Consider the following 20098-nt stretch of genomic DNA (forward strand, 5'->3'; position numbering starts at 1 on the left):
ACGCACAGATATGTATTGCAGTAATATTTAAGATGGCAAAAAAGGCAGATGTCTATCAAAAGAAATTGCTGAAAACAAAATTAAAATGCATCTGTGCTTTTTAAAATAACGCATACATTTAAAAGAATAGAACTACATCACTTCTTAGATTTCTGATATGCTAAGTGAGAAAAGCAAAATGCAGAAAAATTATGCGGTTTTTCTAAAATGTAACAAAAGCATGTACATTGTATTCATGTTCACGCAATTATATTCATTCACTGAATTATGTGCACACGGAAAAATCTAGACTATTACGACATACCTTAGGGTAGTCTTTAGCAATTCTATGAATGGAAAAAGGGGAACCCAAGCAAAAGAAAAAAATTTAAAAAATGCAGGAAAACTATACTTAGGAATGAATAACATAGTCCTGTTTAGTCACTTATTTATGAGGTATATGAAGAATACCATGAATTTTTTCCAAAAAAAAAATCCTACCTTCTCTTTAGGCACCTGAAATATATTTTTCCATTTAAAAAAAAAAAGCCTTAAAAATTAAAAGACCCAGAAAGAGTTCTATAAAGCTTGTAGGAATTTAAACCATAGAAATGACTGCCACTAGATGGCAGTAAAACCCTCTGAAAATAGAATCATTTCCTTAACTGCTAGAAAAACTTGGTTTTATCTATTATCGTCATAAAGATATTCGAATTATATATGTAGACTATGAATTAGTTTCTTTCAGACTTTACCTCTTATTAGTGAAGTTAACACTAATATCTAATTACTTATTTCCTAAATCATCTAGAAGTCATTTTCATATTTTTTTTAAATTCATGAACGATGCCCTCTGAAATGCTGACAAATATTCAACCAATATGTAGTTATTTCCCATCTACTATGTGTAAAAATATGGAGGCAAACTGAAGGAATCATTTATTGAGTTTTTAATCATGTAGAACAAAATGAAGAGTAAATGGAATGTTTATGAAGAGATTAGTACAAGCTAATGTACAGTGGGCACATAAATGCTCTAGAACTCATATAGCCATAGGACTTAGTATTCCAAAACCAAATAAATGAATAGCAAGCCATTAGGCAGATAAAACGTGTCACACTTTTTCACTGAAATTCACACTTATTACCAGGTCTTTTTACTCTCACCATATGCCAAAAGGTCTAAAGATACTTTATAAGTGGATTATAAGTTATCCAGTTGTTCTACTTAACTACCTCAAGGCTTAGTATAAAACATAACTACTATATTAGGTTCATGGATCCTGTAGCTTAGGAATTTGGATGTGATGAACATGACGGAGTTTGCTTGTTTCTGTACAATCAATACCCATGGCTTCAGCAAGGAAAACTCAAATGGTTGGGGTATGTAACTGTTGACAGTCCTTACACATGGACTCCCCACGTGGCTTGGGCTTCCTCACAACCTAGATGTGGTATTTGGATTTCTTCTATGATGGTCCAAGGCACCAGGTAACAAGTGTTCCAGAAAATAAGGTGAAAGCTACATCATTGTTTGTGAAGTAACTTGTAAGATGACATGGCATCACTTCAACTCCATGACTTTTGGTCAAAGGACTCAAGCTTACCCACTTCCAAGGAAAGGGTAATTATATACTCCCCTTCTTGAGGGGGAATAGCAAAGTCGCAGTGGATGAAAGCTTAAATATTACCATGACAATCTTTGGATAATAAAATGCAACACAGTATGCCCTATGGCCCCAATTCACATCATTCTCATATGCAGAAGACACTACACCTTTCCCAAGACCTCCAAAGTCTCAATCCATTATGGCATCAGAACAGCCTCAGACCTCATCATCTAAATCAGGTCCAAGGGTAGATTAGGCTCCCCAGAAGCAGTTCCTCAGGTACAGTTCTTCTTGATCTCAAGACCTATGAAACAAACTAGCATGTTAGCCCACACACATCCAACATACCACTGTGGGGCAAGCACAGAGTAACTCGTATAGGCACTCTCATTTAAAAACAGAACTAGGAGGCATGCAGTAATTACTTGGAAACCTCCTAAGACTAATACTCCATTCATTAGGCACATTTTCATTTTCTCCATGTTGTGGCAGTAGCAATTTTGTTATATATAATGAGATTATCTAGCAAAGATCTCCATTTTCCTTTCCTCCAGCTTTCAACATTTTCCTCAACTACCATAAGGCCCTCACTGACCATCTCCTTGAGGACTGTCAAGTACCTTCCAGTTTCTGCCCACTACTCAGTCCAAAAGTTATAGCAGCATTTCACATCTGGTGCCATAGTTTGTTCCAGTTATTTCTATTTAACAACTTATTCTAAAACCCAGTGATAAAAATAATGGTATTATGTCAGAGATTCTAGGAGGCAGAAATTGGGACAAAACACAGCAGGGTTAGCTTATCTTTGTTCCACAATGTCTGGGCAGTATCTAGGGATACACAAATGGTAATATACTGGAACAGTCAAGAAAAGAACCTAAACAGAACATTTTCACGTGGCTTGAGTTTCTTCAGCGCATGGCAACCTCAAGGTCACTGGACTAGTTAACATGGCAACCTGGCATTAAGCAAGACTATTCTAGTGAACAGAGATGCACAACCTTGCACAACCTAACCACACAAGTCAAGCAGTACACTTCTCTGTCCTCCTTGAGGAGGGAACAGGACAGGAGATAGTGTTGTGGCCATTTCTGGAAACTAAAATCCTCTATGCCAGTTTATCAAGAAATGCATGATGATCAGAGTGCAACTGGCAATATGCATAACAACAGGAAGGAGAAACAGTGCTCGCAACACATGTGTTTTTGCTGCCTCTTAATAGTGCCTAAACACTATTAAGATAACATGGGGAAAAAATAAGATAACATGGAGAAAAAATAAAACATGAGAAAAAAGCCACTTTGAGTTCCTCATGCACTGAACAATTAGGTAAAGAAGAGTTATGTATAGTGGCTGACTCAATTAGGGATCCCAGGGAATTCCTGTCTTGGCTATGAGAGTAACTGATAGACTAGCCCCATTACAAACAGGACACAAAACCTAGAGTATATATAAAACTGTTTGCAGGTATTGGACAGCACTCATGAAGGGCTGTAATCTTTGAGAGGGGAGACAAACATGGGGAATCTCTATATCCATCCAGATTCTCTCCCCAGGTAAATTATCTGGACCACAGTGCAAAAGTAAGGTCAAGCACAGAGCAGTAGCTTTACTGAATTAAGGATGTGGAAATCAAGGTGCAAGGCTAATTTATGGTAGCTGGGATTTGGTGCCACCATAAGAGCCACAGAGAAAGAACCCCAAAGGTTTGTATGGTAATTCCTCAGGTCATTAGCCAACTCCTATGCTGCAGATCTCTACAAGACTCCACATTTAACTTAACGGTGTTAAGAAGCTGAAAGCTGAGAAGAGATTCTGGAGGTAACAGCATGCTTGGGAGATTTTGCAGTTTGGGCCAAGTCAGAATATAAGCACCCTGGAAAACAACCTGAGTATTCAGTTGAGACCCCAGAAAAGTTATCCATAGAAGGATGGAGAATAAGGCATGAAAACAAAATTAACAGATCTGCCCTTAAACTAGATGGACAAAAGCCAAGTGGTCCAATAATAATCTAACAAACTACCAGAACAAAAATTTAAAATCTTAAGAGGAAGATAACAACCCAAAACTATTATAACATACACCCACGTTGTAATAAAAAAAAAGGGGGGGGAAAGTAAAAGTAATATATAACCAAGAGAAATAAAGTAGGCATCTATTCATGATAAAAACTCAAAGACTAGAAAAAAACTTCAATCTGATTAAAGGTTAATATACAACCGTAAACATCATACTTAATGATGTAAGACAGAAGGCCTTTTCCTTAATACAGACAACAAGACATGGATACCTGCTCTTACCATTTCTTTTCAACATAATATTGGAGATTCTAACTCCTGCAACCTGGCAAAACAACAACCACCACCCAATACATCCAAATAAAAGGAAGACTTGAGTTTTATTTGCTATGACATTCCGTATGCAGCAAATCCAAAGAAACACACATACAGGGCAGCCCGGTGGCTCAGCGGTTTAGCGCCACCTTCAGTCCAGAGCCTGATCCTAGAGACCCAGGATCGAGTCCCAGGTTGGGCTCCCTGCATGGAGCCTGCTTCTCCCTCTGCCTGTGTCTCTGCCTCTCTCTCTCTCTCTCTCTCATGAATAAACACACATACACAGATTTGAATGAACAAGTACAGAAAGGTTACAAAACACAAGGTCAAAATTCAAAGTTAATTGTATTCTAATAGATGAACAACTAACAAATAATGAAATCAACATCTTTCATTATAATTAGCAACAAAGAAAATATTTAGAAACAGAATAAGTTTCTAGATTTCAGAATAAGTTTCAAGATTTGTGCACTAAGAATTACAAACATTGTAGAGGTAAATTAAAGATCAACATAGTCCCTGTTCCAGGACAGGAAGGGTTGACACTGTTAAGATAGCAAATTTCCCCAGATTAATCTACAGTTTAAACCAATTGCTATAAAATCTAGCTAGGGTGTTTGTTTGTTTGTTTGTTTGTTTTGGCAGAAGTTTAAAATCTGACCCCTCCTATTCATATGGAAATGTAACAGACCCAAAATCATTTTAGAAAAGGACCAAAAACGAATCAACAAATGAACAAATGAGAACTTTTATTTCAAAAATATTACAAAGCTATAATAATCAAAACAGTGAAGTACATGCAAAAGGCTAGTCCTATTCATCAATGGAAGACAATTAAGAGTCCACAAGTAAGTCATTTTGGGTCAAGTGTTTTTGACAGTTTCCACAAAAACTCAGTGGACAGCGTCTTTTTAAATAAATGACGATGTAAAAACTAGAAATCCACCTGCAAAAAAAAAAAAAAAAAGGCAGTAAGATTCCACCTCATTCCACATACAAAAACTAACTCAAGACTGACCAAAGACCTAAACATCAGAACTAGGACTCTAAAACTCTTAGGATCATCATCTTGGATTACATAATGATTTCTTATGTATAACACCAAGAGCAAATGCAAAAGCATCAAAAATATGGATACACACTGGACTCCATCAAAATTGAAAATATTTGTGCTTCAAAGGGACATCAAAGTGAAAGGACACCCAGAAAAATGGGGGAAAATATTCGTAAACTATATACAGGATAAGGGGCTTGGATCCAGAATACATAAATTCTTTCTACTCAACAATAAAGAGATTTAAAAAACATTTTTTAATGATGAAAATTTTTGAAAACTTTTATTCAAAGAAGATATACAAATGGCTAATAAGCACATGAAGACATGTGCAATATCATTAGTGAAATCAAATTAAAACCAAAAGATAGTTTGTCTTATCCACTAGGATAGCAAGCATAAAAGTGGATAAAGAACCAAGAGCTGGTCCTTTGAAACAAAATTTATCATTCTTTAGCCAGACCCATCAAGAAAAAAAGGGGGGGAGGGGCCTCAAAATTAGAAATGGAGAAATAACAACCTACACCACAGAAACAAAAAGAATATTTTGCCAACAAATTGGGTAACCTAGAAGAAATGGATTCTTAGAAGCATAGCCTTCCAAAACTGAATTAGGAATAAATTAATTTGAACAAGTTGTTAGCAATGAATAGAATCATTAATCAAAAAATCTCCTAACCAAAAAAAAAAAAAAAAAATCCAGGACCAGGCTCCACAGGTGAATCTACCAATAATTCAAATGATTTAAATTTAACAAGTTAGTACCCATTCCTTTCAAATTATTCCCCCCCCCCAAAAAAAAATAGAAGAGTAAGAAAGGCTTCTAAATTCATTAGGGCAGCATTACCCTGATACTAAAACCAAAGACACTACCAAAAAAAAAAAAGAGGGAGAGACGGAGAGACACAACTACAGGCCAATAATTCTGATTAAAAGATACAAAAATCCTCAACAAAATATCAGCAAAACAAATCCAATGATACATTTTTAAAAATCCTTCACCACAATCAAGTGGTATTTATTCCAGGGATGCAAAGGTGGTTCAAGATTTATAAATCAACATGATACATTATATTAACAAAAGAAACATCTCAACAGGTTCAGAAAAAGCATTTGATAAGGCATAACATCCATTTATGATAAAAATCCTCACCAAAGTAGATGTGAAAAGAATACACCCCAATATGATGAAGGCCATATGTTAAAGATGCACAGCTATCATCATACTCAATGGTGAAAAACTGGGAGCTTTTCCTCTAGGATCAAGACAAGGATGTCCACTCTCATCACTTTTATTCAACATAGTACTAGAAGTCCTCACCACAGCAATCAGACAAGAAAAAGAAAAAGCATCCAAATTGATAAGGCAGAAAGAAAAAACACTTACTTTTTGCAAATGATAGGATAATATATATTTAAAAACCCTAAAGACTCTAGCATAAAACTACTAGAATTCAGTACAAAATACACAGAAATCTATTGAGTTTCTATATACTAATAACGAAGTAGCACAGAAATTAGGAAAATAATCCCATTTATAATTGTACCAAAAATACCTAAGAATAAACTTGACATAAGAGGCAAAATATCTATACTCCAAAAACTATAAAATGTTGATGAAAGAAATTGAAGACACAAATAAATGGAAAGATGTTCCATGCTTCTGGATTGGAAAAAGTCAACATGGATCTATATTACCTAAAGCAATCTACAGATTTACTGCAATCTAGATCAAATTATCAACTGGAACAAATGATCCTAAAACTTGTATGGAACCACAAAAGACCACAGATAGTCAAAACAATCTTTGGAAATAAGAACAAAGCTAGAGGTATCATAATCCCAGATTTCAACATATGCTATAAAGCTATAGTAATCAAAACAGTATGATACTGACACAGACACATAGAAAAATGAAACAGAGAGCCTGTAAATAAACCGATGCTTATACGGTTGATCTACAATGAAGGAGGCAAGAATATACAATGGAGAAAATATGGTCTCTTCAACAAATGGTGTTGGGAAAACTGGAGAGCTACATGCAAAAGAATGAAACTGGATCACTTTCTTACACCATCTGGAAAAATAAACTCAAAATGGATTAAGGACCCAAATGTGAAAGTTTAAATCATAAAACCCCTGGAAGAAAAGAAGTATAAACAGGTGGTTTCTTTGACATTGCCCAAAGAAATGCTTTTAGACAGGTCTTCTTGGGCAAGAGAAACAAAAGCAAAATTAAAGTACTGGGCTATAACGGAATAAAAGGTTTTTACACAGAAAAGGAAACCATCAACAAAAAAGAAAACCACATAACTTACTGAATGGGAAAAAACATTTTCAAATGATAAATCCAATTGGGATTAGTATTCAAAATATATGATAAACTTTTATAACCCCACACCAAATACAATCCAATTAAAAATGAGTGGAAGACCTGAATATTTTTCCAAAGACAACATACAGATGGCCAACACATGAAAAGATGCTCAAAGACACTAATCATCTGGGAGATGCAAATTAAAATCACAATGAAATATTAGCCATTCTGACAGATGTAAGTTGAAATCAAAAATGGAACTAACAACAAGCATAAGCAAGGATGTTGAGAAAAAGGAACTCTCACAAACTGTTAATGGGAATGTAAATTGGTACCACTACTGTGAAAAACAGTTTGGACGTTCCTTTAAAAATTAAAAATAAAATTACCATATGATCCAATAATTCCACTACTGGATATTTACCCAAAGGAAATGAAAATACTACTCTGAAAAAGATATATGCACTCCTCTGTATGTTGCAGTATTTATAATAGTCAAGATATGAAAGCAACACAAGTGTCCATCCATAGATGAATGAAAATGTGGCATATGTATCTATAATGGAATATAACTCAGCCAAAAAAAAAAAAAAAAAGAGGATATCTTGCCATTTGCAATGACACAGATGGATCTAAAGGCTATAATGCTAAGTGAAGTAAGTCCAAGGAGGACAAACATTATTTGTTAATTTCCATAGAAGTGAAATAACATGAACAAAAAAAAGACAAATAGACTCTTAAATACAGAGAACAAACGGTGGTTTCTAGAGGGGAAATGGGTGGGGGCATGGATGAACTTAAACATTTACAAGGATATAATCAGCAAAACACTCTGCCCATTGAAAGAGGCCAGACATGAGAACATATGATTCCTTTACTTTATGATTCCATAAAACAGAAGCCATGAGGGACAGAAGTCCCCCCCCCTTGCCTGAAATAGGGAGTAAGACTGGAGAAGGATAGGAGGATTAACAGTAAATGTTGCAGGAATGATGATGAATAAGATGCTGCAAAAGGTATTTATGGAGATAATTGCTCAACTTGTTACAACTACCAAACACTTGAGTTGTATGCTTGAAAGGAGTTTATCAAAGGATATGAAAATATGCCTAAAATTATTTTTAAGTGATGACAAAAATAAAGATATTCGCAGAAAAACAAGCACTGAGAAAATTGTCATTGAATCCAAGTTAATATAAAGGAGTATTAGAAAATAACCTAAAAAATAAAAACACTTTAGAACATATGGGATGCAGATGAAGAATGCTTAAGAAGTAGTTTATAGCATTAAGCACTTCTAATACAAAAGTGAAAGCTATAAAATAAACTCTCTAGATTTAGAGACTAGAACGCTAGAAAAAGCTAGAAGCTAGAAAAAAATCAAGCACAGAGTAAGAAGAAATTACTCTTAAGTCAAAGAAATGGAAAATGGAAAAAATGGGGGGAAAGTGAAACTTCTTTAAAAAGGAGTTTAGAAATAACATAATCCTACATTAAGATTTCTCAGGCAGCAGAGGAGATATTTACCAACTCATTCTGTTATCCTAATATCAAATCCAGAGAAGTTATCACAAAGGGGGAGAAAAGAATCTTAGACCAATATCCCTCATAAACAAAATTCCTTAAAAAATGCTAGCACCAAATCTAGAAAGACATTAAAAAGATTGTATAACATGCCTAAATGGGGCATCCCAGAAATGTAAGGGTATTTCAACACTCAAAAATCCTAACCTGTCTGTCTTTCCAGGAATGTTTCCTATGACCGTTGGAAGTCTGACCCATAAATGTCAACTCAATACGCCATTGCAAGGCAACATGAACTACTGCCAACCTACATCTCCATTCAGGGGCATCTCTAAAGGAACAATGATGAGAAGAAACTTTTCTTTGGGCACAGCCCACAACCTTTCTGAATGGAAATGGAAGAAATCTGAGGTAAGTATATATAGTCTTCTACAAAGTGCCAACTGGTTAAGTTGGTTGTTTGGGGCTCAGAAGGTACAAATCTGGAAAATAAAGAAAACCTGTAGAAGAGGCATTTGGATGAGCCAGTGGTAATGGCACGTGAGTCTTGGTATGTCAATCTTGGCGATTCATGTCAATGCGGATCATACACATCCACCACAGAAATACACTCAGCAGGTGAAGAGAACTCCACATCCAGTGGGTAATTATAGCACCTCATTCTCTGTGTACACTAGTACACAGCGTACAACCACTAGTGTACAACCAATGACCCAACAATTCTAGCAATGGGACCTAGCACACATCCAACAGAAATGCACATGTTTATGAAAAGATGCATAGTATTTCTCATAATTACTTAAAATAATTGAAAACTGGAAAAATGTCATCAAAATAGGATGTTTTACTTTATATTCAGAAACTAAAATGAACTACAGCTGCACAAATTGATAAATCCCATATTTAAAAGCTGTAGAAAGGAATAGATATAAAAACATACTATCAGTTCCGTATACAAACATTAAAAGATAAAAACATTTTTTTCTTGGTTGTTGGCAAAATTAGGTGGTAAAACTATTTTAAAGACACAAAAAGAAAGGAAGGTAGTAGCTCCTTTGGAGAGGAGGGCATAAATATTTGCCAGGACAGGAAAAGAACCTCTAGAATCTTGGCAATGTTCCATTTTTGAACTAAGAAGCAGTTACAAGGGTGGTTCAATCAGAAATAAGACTTCTAGCTATAGATCTGTTTTGTATACTTTTATGTCTATACTTAAAAATTCATAAAAATGAATCACACACCAATAGCTAATAATGACATGCATCGAATAACCTGGGCTAAGGATCTTACTTTCCCCTTCCTAGGCCTCTCTTTTCTCATTTATTTTTTGAATCTTGAGGTTTCAGATTGTATTCTGTTCTAAAGTAGATATCAGAATGTCATTACATAGCTCCATTCTTCTCTAAATAGTCTCAAGGAATAGTTTATTGAATACATAAGCTATATATAAAGCTTCATACGTTTAATTTTTAAGAAGCTTCACTGAATATTCAGTTGTCATAAAATTTACCTTTAAGTGTACAGATCAGTGGATTTTAGTATATTCACAGAGTTGTGTAACCACTCTCACCATTTAATTTCAGAACCTTTTCAGAGCCCCAGAGAGAAACTCCATATCCATGAAGAAACTCCATATCCATCCCTTCCTACCCCCAGTTCCTCTTGGACCTTGGCAATCAAGACTGGTTTGTATCGAGTCAGTTTTGCTTGGCTGTACTATGCAGTCTCAAGTTCCTTCCTTGTAGGTTTGCCTAAGTTCTTTCAAGAATCAGGTTCACAGGCCATATTTTTTAAGTCTTTTTCAACTAGTTCCTCAGGAAGTTAGGCACATTGCCCTCTGTGGTCCTAAAGCACATATTATATACCCTTATTACATACCATGTATCATTTACAATTAACTTGCTTCCACCACTGGAACTAAACAATCAGAATTGGACTCATTTTTGTATCTCCTATATTGAATATGGTGATTTCCAAAAACATTTGATGAATGAATGTACCATATAAGAAACTGATTAGATTATAAAGAAGGATGGTTTAGTACTAAGGAGAAAATATTCAGAGACAGGAGTGTTTGAGGACATCAAGACAGAAATGTTATGTCATAGAAAATCATTACGATAATATAACTTGTCAATAACTGATCATTTTACAATTAATAAATTGAGAAGGCCAAGAAAATACATTAAAACTAATGTATTAGTTACACACTAAGATGTTAATGTACCCTAGCTAGAGAGAAATAGCTACTAGAATCTTAAGTATATTTAGTATGGCTGTGATAATATAACCTAAGAAAAATTCTAAAAGTCAAATGTAGAAAAAAAATATATAATGCTGCAAGCTTCTGAAAAAGGTTGAAAATTATATCCAAACTATCAACCAAATAAAAGTCAAGGTAATGCTGACCTCATAGAAGGAGTTGGGAAGTGTTCCTTCCATTTCTATTTTTTGGAACAGTTTGAGAAAAATAAGTATTAATCCTTTAAATGTTTGGTAGAATTCTCCTGGAAAGCCAGGCAGCCCTGGACTTTTGTTTTTTGGAAGAATTTTGATTACTGATTCAATTTCTTTGCTGGTTATGGGTTTGTTCAGATTTCCTATTTCTGTTTCAGTAGTTTATATTTTTCTAGGAATTTATCCATTTCTTCCAGATTGCCCAATTTGTTGGCATATAGTTTGTTATAATATTCTAATTGTTTATATTTCTGTGATGTTGATTGTGCTCTTTTATTCATGACTTTATGTGGGTCCTTTATCTTTTCCTTTTTGCTAAAGTCTGGCTAGGGGTTTATCAATTTTATTAATTCTTTCAAAGAATCAGCTCCTAGTTTTGTTGATGTGTTTTACTGTTTTTGTGTTTCTATATCATTTCTGCTCAACCTTTATTATTTCCCTTTAGGCCTTTTTTTGCTACCCCATTTCTAGCTCCTTTAGATGTAAGGTTAGGTTGTGTATTTGAGACTTTTCTTGCTTCTTGAGGTAAGTCTGGGTTGCTCTATTCTTTCCTCTTATGACCACCTTTGCCGCGAGTCCCAAAGGTTTGAACTGTTGCGTTTTCCTTTTCATTTGACTCCACATATTTTATTTCTTCTTTATTTTCTTGGTTAACTCATTCATCTTTAGTTGGATGTTCTTTAACCTTCACATATTTGTGGTCTTTAATTTTCTTCTTATGATTGACTTCAAGTTTCACAGTGTTGCGGTCTGAAGATACACATGGTATGATCTCCATCTTTTTGTACTTACTGAGGCCTGATCTGTGACCCAGTATGTGATCTGTTCTGGAAAATGTTCCATGTGCACTTAAAAGAAAGCGCATCTCGCTGCATTAGGATGATATGTTCTGAATATCTCTGTGAAGTCCATCTGGTCCAGTGTGTCATTCAGAGCCATGTTTATTCTGCTTAGGTTCTCTATCCATTGCTCTGAGGTGTTACAATCTCTTCAAGAAATGGTGTTGGGAAAACTGGACAGAAGCACGTAGGAGAAAAACTGGACCACTTTTGTACACTATACAGAAAAATAAACTCAAAATGGATGAAAGACCTAAAAGTGAGAGAGGAAACCATAAAAATCCTAGAGAACACAGGCAGTAACCTCATTGACATTGGCCATAGAAATTTCTTATTAGACATGGCCAGAGGCAAAGGAAACAAAAGCAAAAATGAACTACTGGGATTTCATCAAAAAGCTTCTGTACAGTGAAGGAAACAATCAACAAAACTAAAAGGGAACCTACAGAATGGAAAAAGATATTTGCAAAGGCATATCCAATAAAGGATTAGTATTCAAAATCTATAAAGAACTTAACATCCAAAACCAGATAAGCTAGTTAAGGAATAGGCAAAAGACATGAATAGACACTTTCCCAAAGACCTACGGATGGCTAACAGACACATGAAAAGAGACTCAACATTACTAATCAGGGAAATGCTAATCAGGGAAATGCTAATCAAAAACCACAATGAGATACCACTCACTCCTGTCAGAATGGCTAAAATGAACAACTCAGGAAACAATAGATACTGGCAAGGATGTGGAGAAAAGGGAACGTCATACTGTTGGTGGGAATGCAAACTGGTATAGCCAGTCTGGAAACCAGTATGGAGGTTCCTCAAAAAGTTAAAAATAGAACTACCCTATGACCCAGCAATTGTACTACTAGGTATTTACCCAAATGATACAAAAAATACTGATTTGAAAGGACACATTCACTTTGATGTTTATAGTAGTATTGTCAACAATAGCCAAAGTATGGAAAGAGCCCAAATGTCCATCAACTGATGGATAAAGAGATGATTTTACACACACACACACACACACACACACACACCCAGGACCTATTACTAAGGCATCAAAAAGAATGAAATCTTGCCATTTGCAACAACAGGGATGAAGCTAGAATGTATTATGCTAAGCAAATTGAGTCAGAGACAGACAGATACCATATAATTTTATTCGTATGTGAAATATAAGAAACAAAATAGATGAACATGAGGAAGAAAGAAAAGAGGGAAGCAAACCATAAGAGACTCTTAAGTGTAGAGAACACACTAAGGGTTGATAAAGGGGAGGTGAGTGGGGGGATGGATTAAATGGGTGATGGGTATTAAGGAGGGCACTCATTGTGACGAGCACTGGGTGTTGTATATAAGTGATGTATCACTGAAATCTATTCCTGAAACCAGTACAATACTCAATATTAACTAGAGTTTAAGATTTTATTTAAATTCAATTTGCCAACATATAGTATAACACCCAGTGCTCATGTCATCATGTGCCCTCCTTAATGCCTGCCACCCAGTTACTTATCCCCCCATCCACCTCCCCTTCTGTAACTCTTTGTTTCCCAGGGCTAGGAGTCTTCTGTGATTGGTCTTCCTCTCTCATTTTTCACCAGTTTCCCCCTTCCCTTATGGTCCCTTTCACTATTTCTTATATTCCATATAGGAGTAAACCATATGATAATTGTCTTTTACATTGACATGGATGAATTGGAGGGTTTATGCTGAGAGAAATAAGTCAATCAGAGAAAGAAAGACTAGAATAAAAATTTTAAAATAAAAAACTATAGGCCAAATAAAAAGATTTGTAATTTTAAAAATCCAACACTTCTTAAAAGTGAAAAAGTGAAAGGTTAAGAACTTTGAGAATTAGTATGTTTTTTCCTCTTTTAAAGTACTTCTAAGTGTTTGAGTAAGGACTAGCTTTGGTTATGGGAAATGTTAAAGTGAATTCAATTTTTCATCACAATATACACAAGGTTTGATTGTTAATGCTATAGTAGTCTTTTAAAACACACACACACACACATTCAGACTTCAGCAAACTATACTTAAAGTATTGTACTGTGAAAAATTAACAATACTCAATATACAAAACAAAAATAACTTCCCTTGGGTGTACATAACTATAACAAGTAATGTTAGAGTTAAATACACATTAAAAAGTCAGAAAAAGTTATATTAATACAGATCTTTTAAAAACTTAGACATAAAATTTAACCAACGCAGAATCTCCCATAGAAGAATTTAGAATCATTTCATGATTGGATTGTTTGTTTCTTTGCTGTTGAGTTTAATAAGTTCTTTATAGATCTTGGATACTAGCCCTTTATCTGATAGGTCATTTGTAAATATCTTCTCCCATTCTGTAGGTTGTCTTTTAGTTCTGTTGACTGTTTCTTTTGCTGTGCAAAAGCTTCTTATCTTGATGAAGTCCCAATAGTTCATTTTTGCTTTTGTTTCTTTTGCCTTCATGGATGTATCTTGCAAGAAGTTACTGTGGCCGAGTTCAAAAAGGGTGTTGCCTGTGTTCTCCTCTAGGATTTTGATGGAATCTTCTCTCACATTTAGATCTTTCATCCATTTTGAGTTTATCTTTGTGGATGGTGTAAGAGAATCAAAGTGATAGTGCCAAGAAAAGATAAATTAATAATTTGTCTTTCAAACAAAATCTTTAAAAATTTATTTAAGAGAGAAACTGCAACAGAGATAGCAAGAGAGGGCACTAGAGGGGAAGAGAGAGAGACAAAGGGTCCTTCACTGAGCAGGAACCATGACTCAGGGCTTAGTCAATCCCAGGACCTCAGGATCATGACCTGTGCCAAAGGTAGATGCTTAACCATCTGAGCCATCCAGGTACCCCAACAATTTGTCTTTAACACTTTTTATGTGTTTTTATTTTATATCCATGTATATAACTTTGAATATGATTATGTGAATATTTTTTAAAAACCAATCCATTTCTATGGAATGCTTTTTTTCCATTCTTATAAACCATTTTTATAGGAGTTCAAAAAATATTTTTAATTTATATGAATAAAGCAAATTTAAAACTTAACAATCCTTAACTTTGAAAATATTTAAATCTAAAAAAGTCAAATGAGTTACTCTTTCCCAAATTTTGAACCAACAGTCTGTTGCCAACATTTACAAAAAAACAGATTCTATTAACTTAAACTAATATAAGTGTTTTAGACTAGGAAAAAAAAGCATTAATATTCATTTATCTGTAAAATATAATAATAACTTAATCCTAAGAAAATATAAATCCTAACATCGAATATACTTTTTTATTTGTTTTTATTTGAAAGTACTCTGAATTACTATACATCCTCCAGGTTGTAATTTTATAGTGTAATATACAAATATGGGGGGAGGGATGTGCCTTCAAAATAAAAAAAAAGGAAAATAGCTTTAAATTAAGCACTATTTATATCTTAAAAGGAAACTATTTTAATCCTTTATTCAGCTACTTCTCTATACTGGGCTTCTGTTTAAAAAAAATAACAAGTAGGAATTAACTAAATGTAGATTGTAAAAACATTTTCTACAATATTTAACAACAAATGCTATAATAAATTTGTGAAGTTTGTCTATTTCCAAACATAAAATACTATACCTGAAGACACAATTCAATGAAGTTAAATCTAAAAAACTGAAGGACCGGAGGCTCTTCCTGATAAAACTGGTACCAAAAACATCCATTATTACTTTATCTTTTTTTTTTTTTTGGCATTCAAGTTCATTTATTTTTTTTAAATTAACCAAATTGTTATCTTTGCCATATTTTATGGTACCAAAACAAACAAAAGCTGCCCAGTGCCCTATGATACAACAGTCACAGAAGTTGTATAGAGTGAATTATTTTTCCAATAGAAGCACTTTTCTAAAGTGTACAAAATAATCCCTAAGATCTGGTAAGATTTGGGGGAAAAGGAAAAAAAAGTGTTCAAAGAAATTATATTACAAAGAGTCAATGTTAAATGGTCTGCTCTAAAATAACCACAAACCACAGATTAATTTGTAGTGTAAAAATACACTCCTCACTTCGAATAAACTTTCAAGATACCAAATTTAAACTCCTATTCATAAACAACAGTATTTCTGGAAATTACTTCCTAACCACAAAAAAATGACAACATCAATACACTCAATATACATGTACCAATAATAAATTTGATTGCCCTAGCTAGCTTAGAAAATATCTAAGTTTCTTCAAATATTTTCTAAATCACCAAATCTCTAGTTCTTCGAAACTATTTGGCAGAAACTCTTAAGTGTACTCGTATGATTTTATGGTTCTATCTCTGCAAGAATATACTCCAAATTTGCTCAATAAATGTTTACTTGTAAGATAAATCCTAATTCACAAGTAAATGCACTGACAAAATCCTCTCTCCCCCAACTAAACAGTAGTGTTCTTGAATGTCACAAATATCTACAACAAATAACTAAAAATATAAAGCCAAAATAAATAAATAAATATATATATACACACACACACACACACACACACACACACACACAAAATAAAGTAAAAGAAAAATCCCATTGTATGAGCTAGAGAGAGGGAAGAATGGGATTAAGTCTGACTTTTCTTCCATATTCTAAGTGTCCTATAAGCACCCATATTTTCCTGGGAATGTGGTTGTGTAGCATTAACTCTCTATGTACTATCCATGACCTCGACGATGACTCTATAAAGTAGCAACAGAAACAGAGGCTTTAGTCAGGAAAGACACCTGAAAGATATAACAGTAAAATATTATCTAATGACTGAAAATATAGCAAAGAATACTTTATCAAATAAAATGTTTAAAATACTTTAGGAGTGAAACACATTTCCTAAATATTCTTTCTGAAAACAAGTCATCATAATTCCTGGTCACAACAAATTTGTAACATTCTAATCTGTAACATTCTAATCACTGTCTGCTAGGAAAATAATCTGAACAATCTAGATGCCTTTCAGATACTTTGAGTTTAGAAATTGTCATATGCTTACCACTTTATTATATATTTGGAGCATCTAAAACAAAACAGGAATTACTGGGTATCCTATGTATTATCTGTTGCCAAACTGATGCATAAAAGATCTGAGCTTTCATCTCCTTGCACTGAAAAACAAGAAAGAATAATTAGTATGTTAGATTATATTTTCCAAGAATTATGGGTTTCATTAATAGTCCTGACATTATTTTGAAGGTTCCTACTATAAACAGAATTTTTTGCTTAATTGCTAATAGTCATAATTTAAAAAGGTAAAGGAAAGAAATATAGCATACAGATTATACATATACTAAAACATACTTACACTTAACTAAAAACATCTTTTCTTAAATAATTACTAATATATATCCATTCTGGAAAATAAAATACATTTTTGTTTCTTCTAGTCTTCATTTAGAACAAGAATTCTATCAGAAATCCAATCTTCCAAAAAGATTTAACTGTTAATCTATTTACTGCAAATATGTGCCTGTTATACACTGTCCTAAATATTGCAATTTCATGCAGAGCAACATCAGCAATTTTTCAAGTTACTTCACAAAAGATTTTCAAAACAAATACAGTAGTTTTATTAGAATGTCTGATTTTTCTAGAATTAGTGAGCATTTACTTTGTACCAGGTACTAGTGAAGAGGTTTCACAGGTCTTAACTTATGTAGCCCTCACTCAGCCAATGGTGTCATCATTAGCTGCATATGACAGATGAAGAAACTGAAAAAAATCAATATGTTAGAAAGCTTATCTCCAGTTTCACAGTTAAGAAGGGATGCAGCAGGAATTCAAACTCATGGAGTGGGGCCTCATTGCCCATACTTTTAAATACTGTGCTAGATCCAATGCAAGTGATCCATAAGTATCACTTACAAGTCTTGTATTTTCAGAATTCAGCCTAACATTTTACATGCCTATCAGCCATTCCCCTTTGGATATCTAGCTATATCATCTTGAATGTAAAAGGTCAGACAAAAGTCTCCTCAAAAATGGGTTGCCATTCTAGATTTCTTTCAAAGTTGTCCTCTAGTTAAATATGCAACTGTAGGAAGGTAGCACATATCAGCATCACGCACTGCCTCAGTAACTCGATATTTGTGTGCTTTTCAAAGGGTTGTTACATTCTCCTAGTTCCCATAATTATCTATTTAAGGACTTCCAGGGAAAAACAAGCAAGCAACAACAGCAAAGACATCTTGGACACACACTAGTAACTTATTCTGAGAAAACAGGCTGCAAATAAAAAACACTAGCTTGGATATTTTAATACAGATATGTTATAGTAGGCTGAAACTATGGGACAGCTAAGCCAATTTTCTAAATGTATAATTAAAACAATACCTGGGCAAGGCAAAATAAACGCCTTATACTTTGAGGCCATTTCTAAAACAATGACACTTTGAGTTAAGTTTAGCACAGAACTACTATGACTCACTATGTATTGTCTGGACTCCAAATACCAGAGCGATAGATTCTAACAGGTTTTGTGAAGTCCAAAATAAGTATTTTTCTCTAACAATTCAGAAAGTTATCCACAATAGTCTCTGGAACAGCGGTTCTCAACCTTGGCTGGACGTTAGACTCACCCGGGGAGCTTTAAGACGGTGAGATCACAGCTGGATCAACTAAAACCATCTCTAAAAAGTGAGACCCAGGCAGAATTTTTTAAAGCTTCCTTTTGAACGCAAAGCCCAGATTGAAAAGCATGGGCACTAGCACCACTTTTCTAGCTTCTTTAATAGGGAAGAGAACTTCAAATATTGAGAGCTCTAACAGAGAATTAAAACCATTTTTCCCTAAGATCCGGAGCATGTGCAAGCAGTAATAGCAAACATCAGTGGCTACTACAGTACTGCTGGTGGTCAAGGAATAAGTGTTAGGAGCCTGGACAGTACTCAAAGCAACGAAACCATCTTGTTGTCTTATTTTGTTTTAAAACTGATTATAGCACATGTGTTAGTAAATTCTAAGTCTGTGAAACCATGTTTCTTATGTTTGCCTCAAAGATTTTCCCAAAAAAAAACTTCAAAATTTTTAGAACTATAATCTGATGTTTTATTAGCTGCTTTTGGTATAGCTATCTTCATTTAACTCACTCATTGATTCACCGTGTGCTAGGAATGCAGGAGGTAGGATGGAGATGGGGGCCTGAGGTGGGTTTTTAAGGAATTTAAGAAAAATGAAGGTGGAAATATATTCAGGTAGAGTAATAAAAGAAATTGTGGAAGCGCTAAAATGTATGGGCTGAGGGCCAGAAGCTTACTGAAAACTCTGCCTCAAATGATCTAACTGCTTTTCAGAAGGCAATATAAGTAATTAACAAAAGACCATAGAGTTGGAGACGTCAGAGTTGCTAAGTATATAGGGAACTAAGATCCTGTCTTCTATCCATGGACAATTGCCCTGAGCCTCATCCATAAAACAGTGATAATTTTGGGGGGTGCGTCTTCCCATTCCTGAAGTTTCCTCCCATGTAGAAGTATTCACAGGTGTGGCACTCTCCTCACCCAACACTCTTGTTGGTTTTTGGCTTCCTTACTTAGACCAGGAGGAGGGCCAATCTGATTGGTCCATTTGGAGGACAAAGGAGGACAAAGGAATAAGTTAAGGTAGCCTCTTCCTCCTCCCTCCCTTTCTTTGGGAGATCAATGTCTCAAGCAGGGGTAGGCCCCCCCACATGGGAGGGAGGGGCAGTTCCAGCTCTGTGCCTACTGTTGGTAAACCTATTTTCCCCACAGATATAAACCCACATTTATCAGTATTGTTTTGGGGCTGTTGCTTTATTAATAAATGTGGTATTTAGCTCACCAATTGTTTTCCTCCTTGTCCCTCTCTAAGGTGATTTAGAATTCAGGCAGCTAGTTGTCAGACTCCATTTAAACCTCAGTATCAACCTACTTGAGAGTTTGGTAACCTTTAAATGAGGGATCCATATGAAAACCTTAACACAGCACCTGGAACATAATAAGCACTCCACCATAACCGCTAATTC

General features: G+C 34.6%; 1 protein-coding gene across 13 annotated transcripts in view; it reads right to left on the minus strand.

The window, feature by feature from the left end:
* TDRD15 (tudor domain containing 15) overlaps positions 1 to 20098 on the minus strand; it is a 248681-nt gene that overhangs the window by 221605 nt on the left and 6978 nt on the right. For 11 of the 13 annotated variants that reach the window (XM_077843990.1, XM_077843989.1, XM_077843985.1 and 8 more), the window contains exon 2: positions 17111 to 17222. In XM_077843990.1, the coding sequence (XP_077700116.1) occupies positions 17164 to 17222 (59 nt within the window). In that variant the 3' untranslated portion in view covers positions 17111 to 17163. Of the gene's footprint in view, positions 1 to 4655; positions 4870 to 15724; positions 16848 to 17110; positions 17223 to 20098 lie in introns of those variants that run through there. The other 2 variants (XM_077843994.1, XM_077843993.1) reach the window with 2 other exon arrangements.

Source organism: Canis aureus, chromosome 12, assembly GCF_053574225.1.
Source record: "Canis aureus isolate CA01 chromosome 12, VMU_Caureus_v.1.0, whole genome shotgun sequence".
NCBI classification, from domain to species: domain Eukaryota; kingdom Metazoa; phylum Chordata; class Mammalia; order Carnivora; family Canidae; genus Canis; species Canis aureus.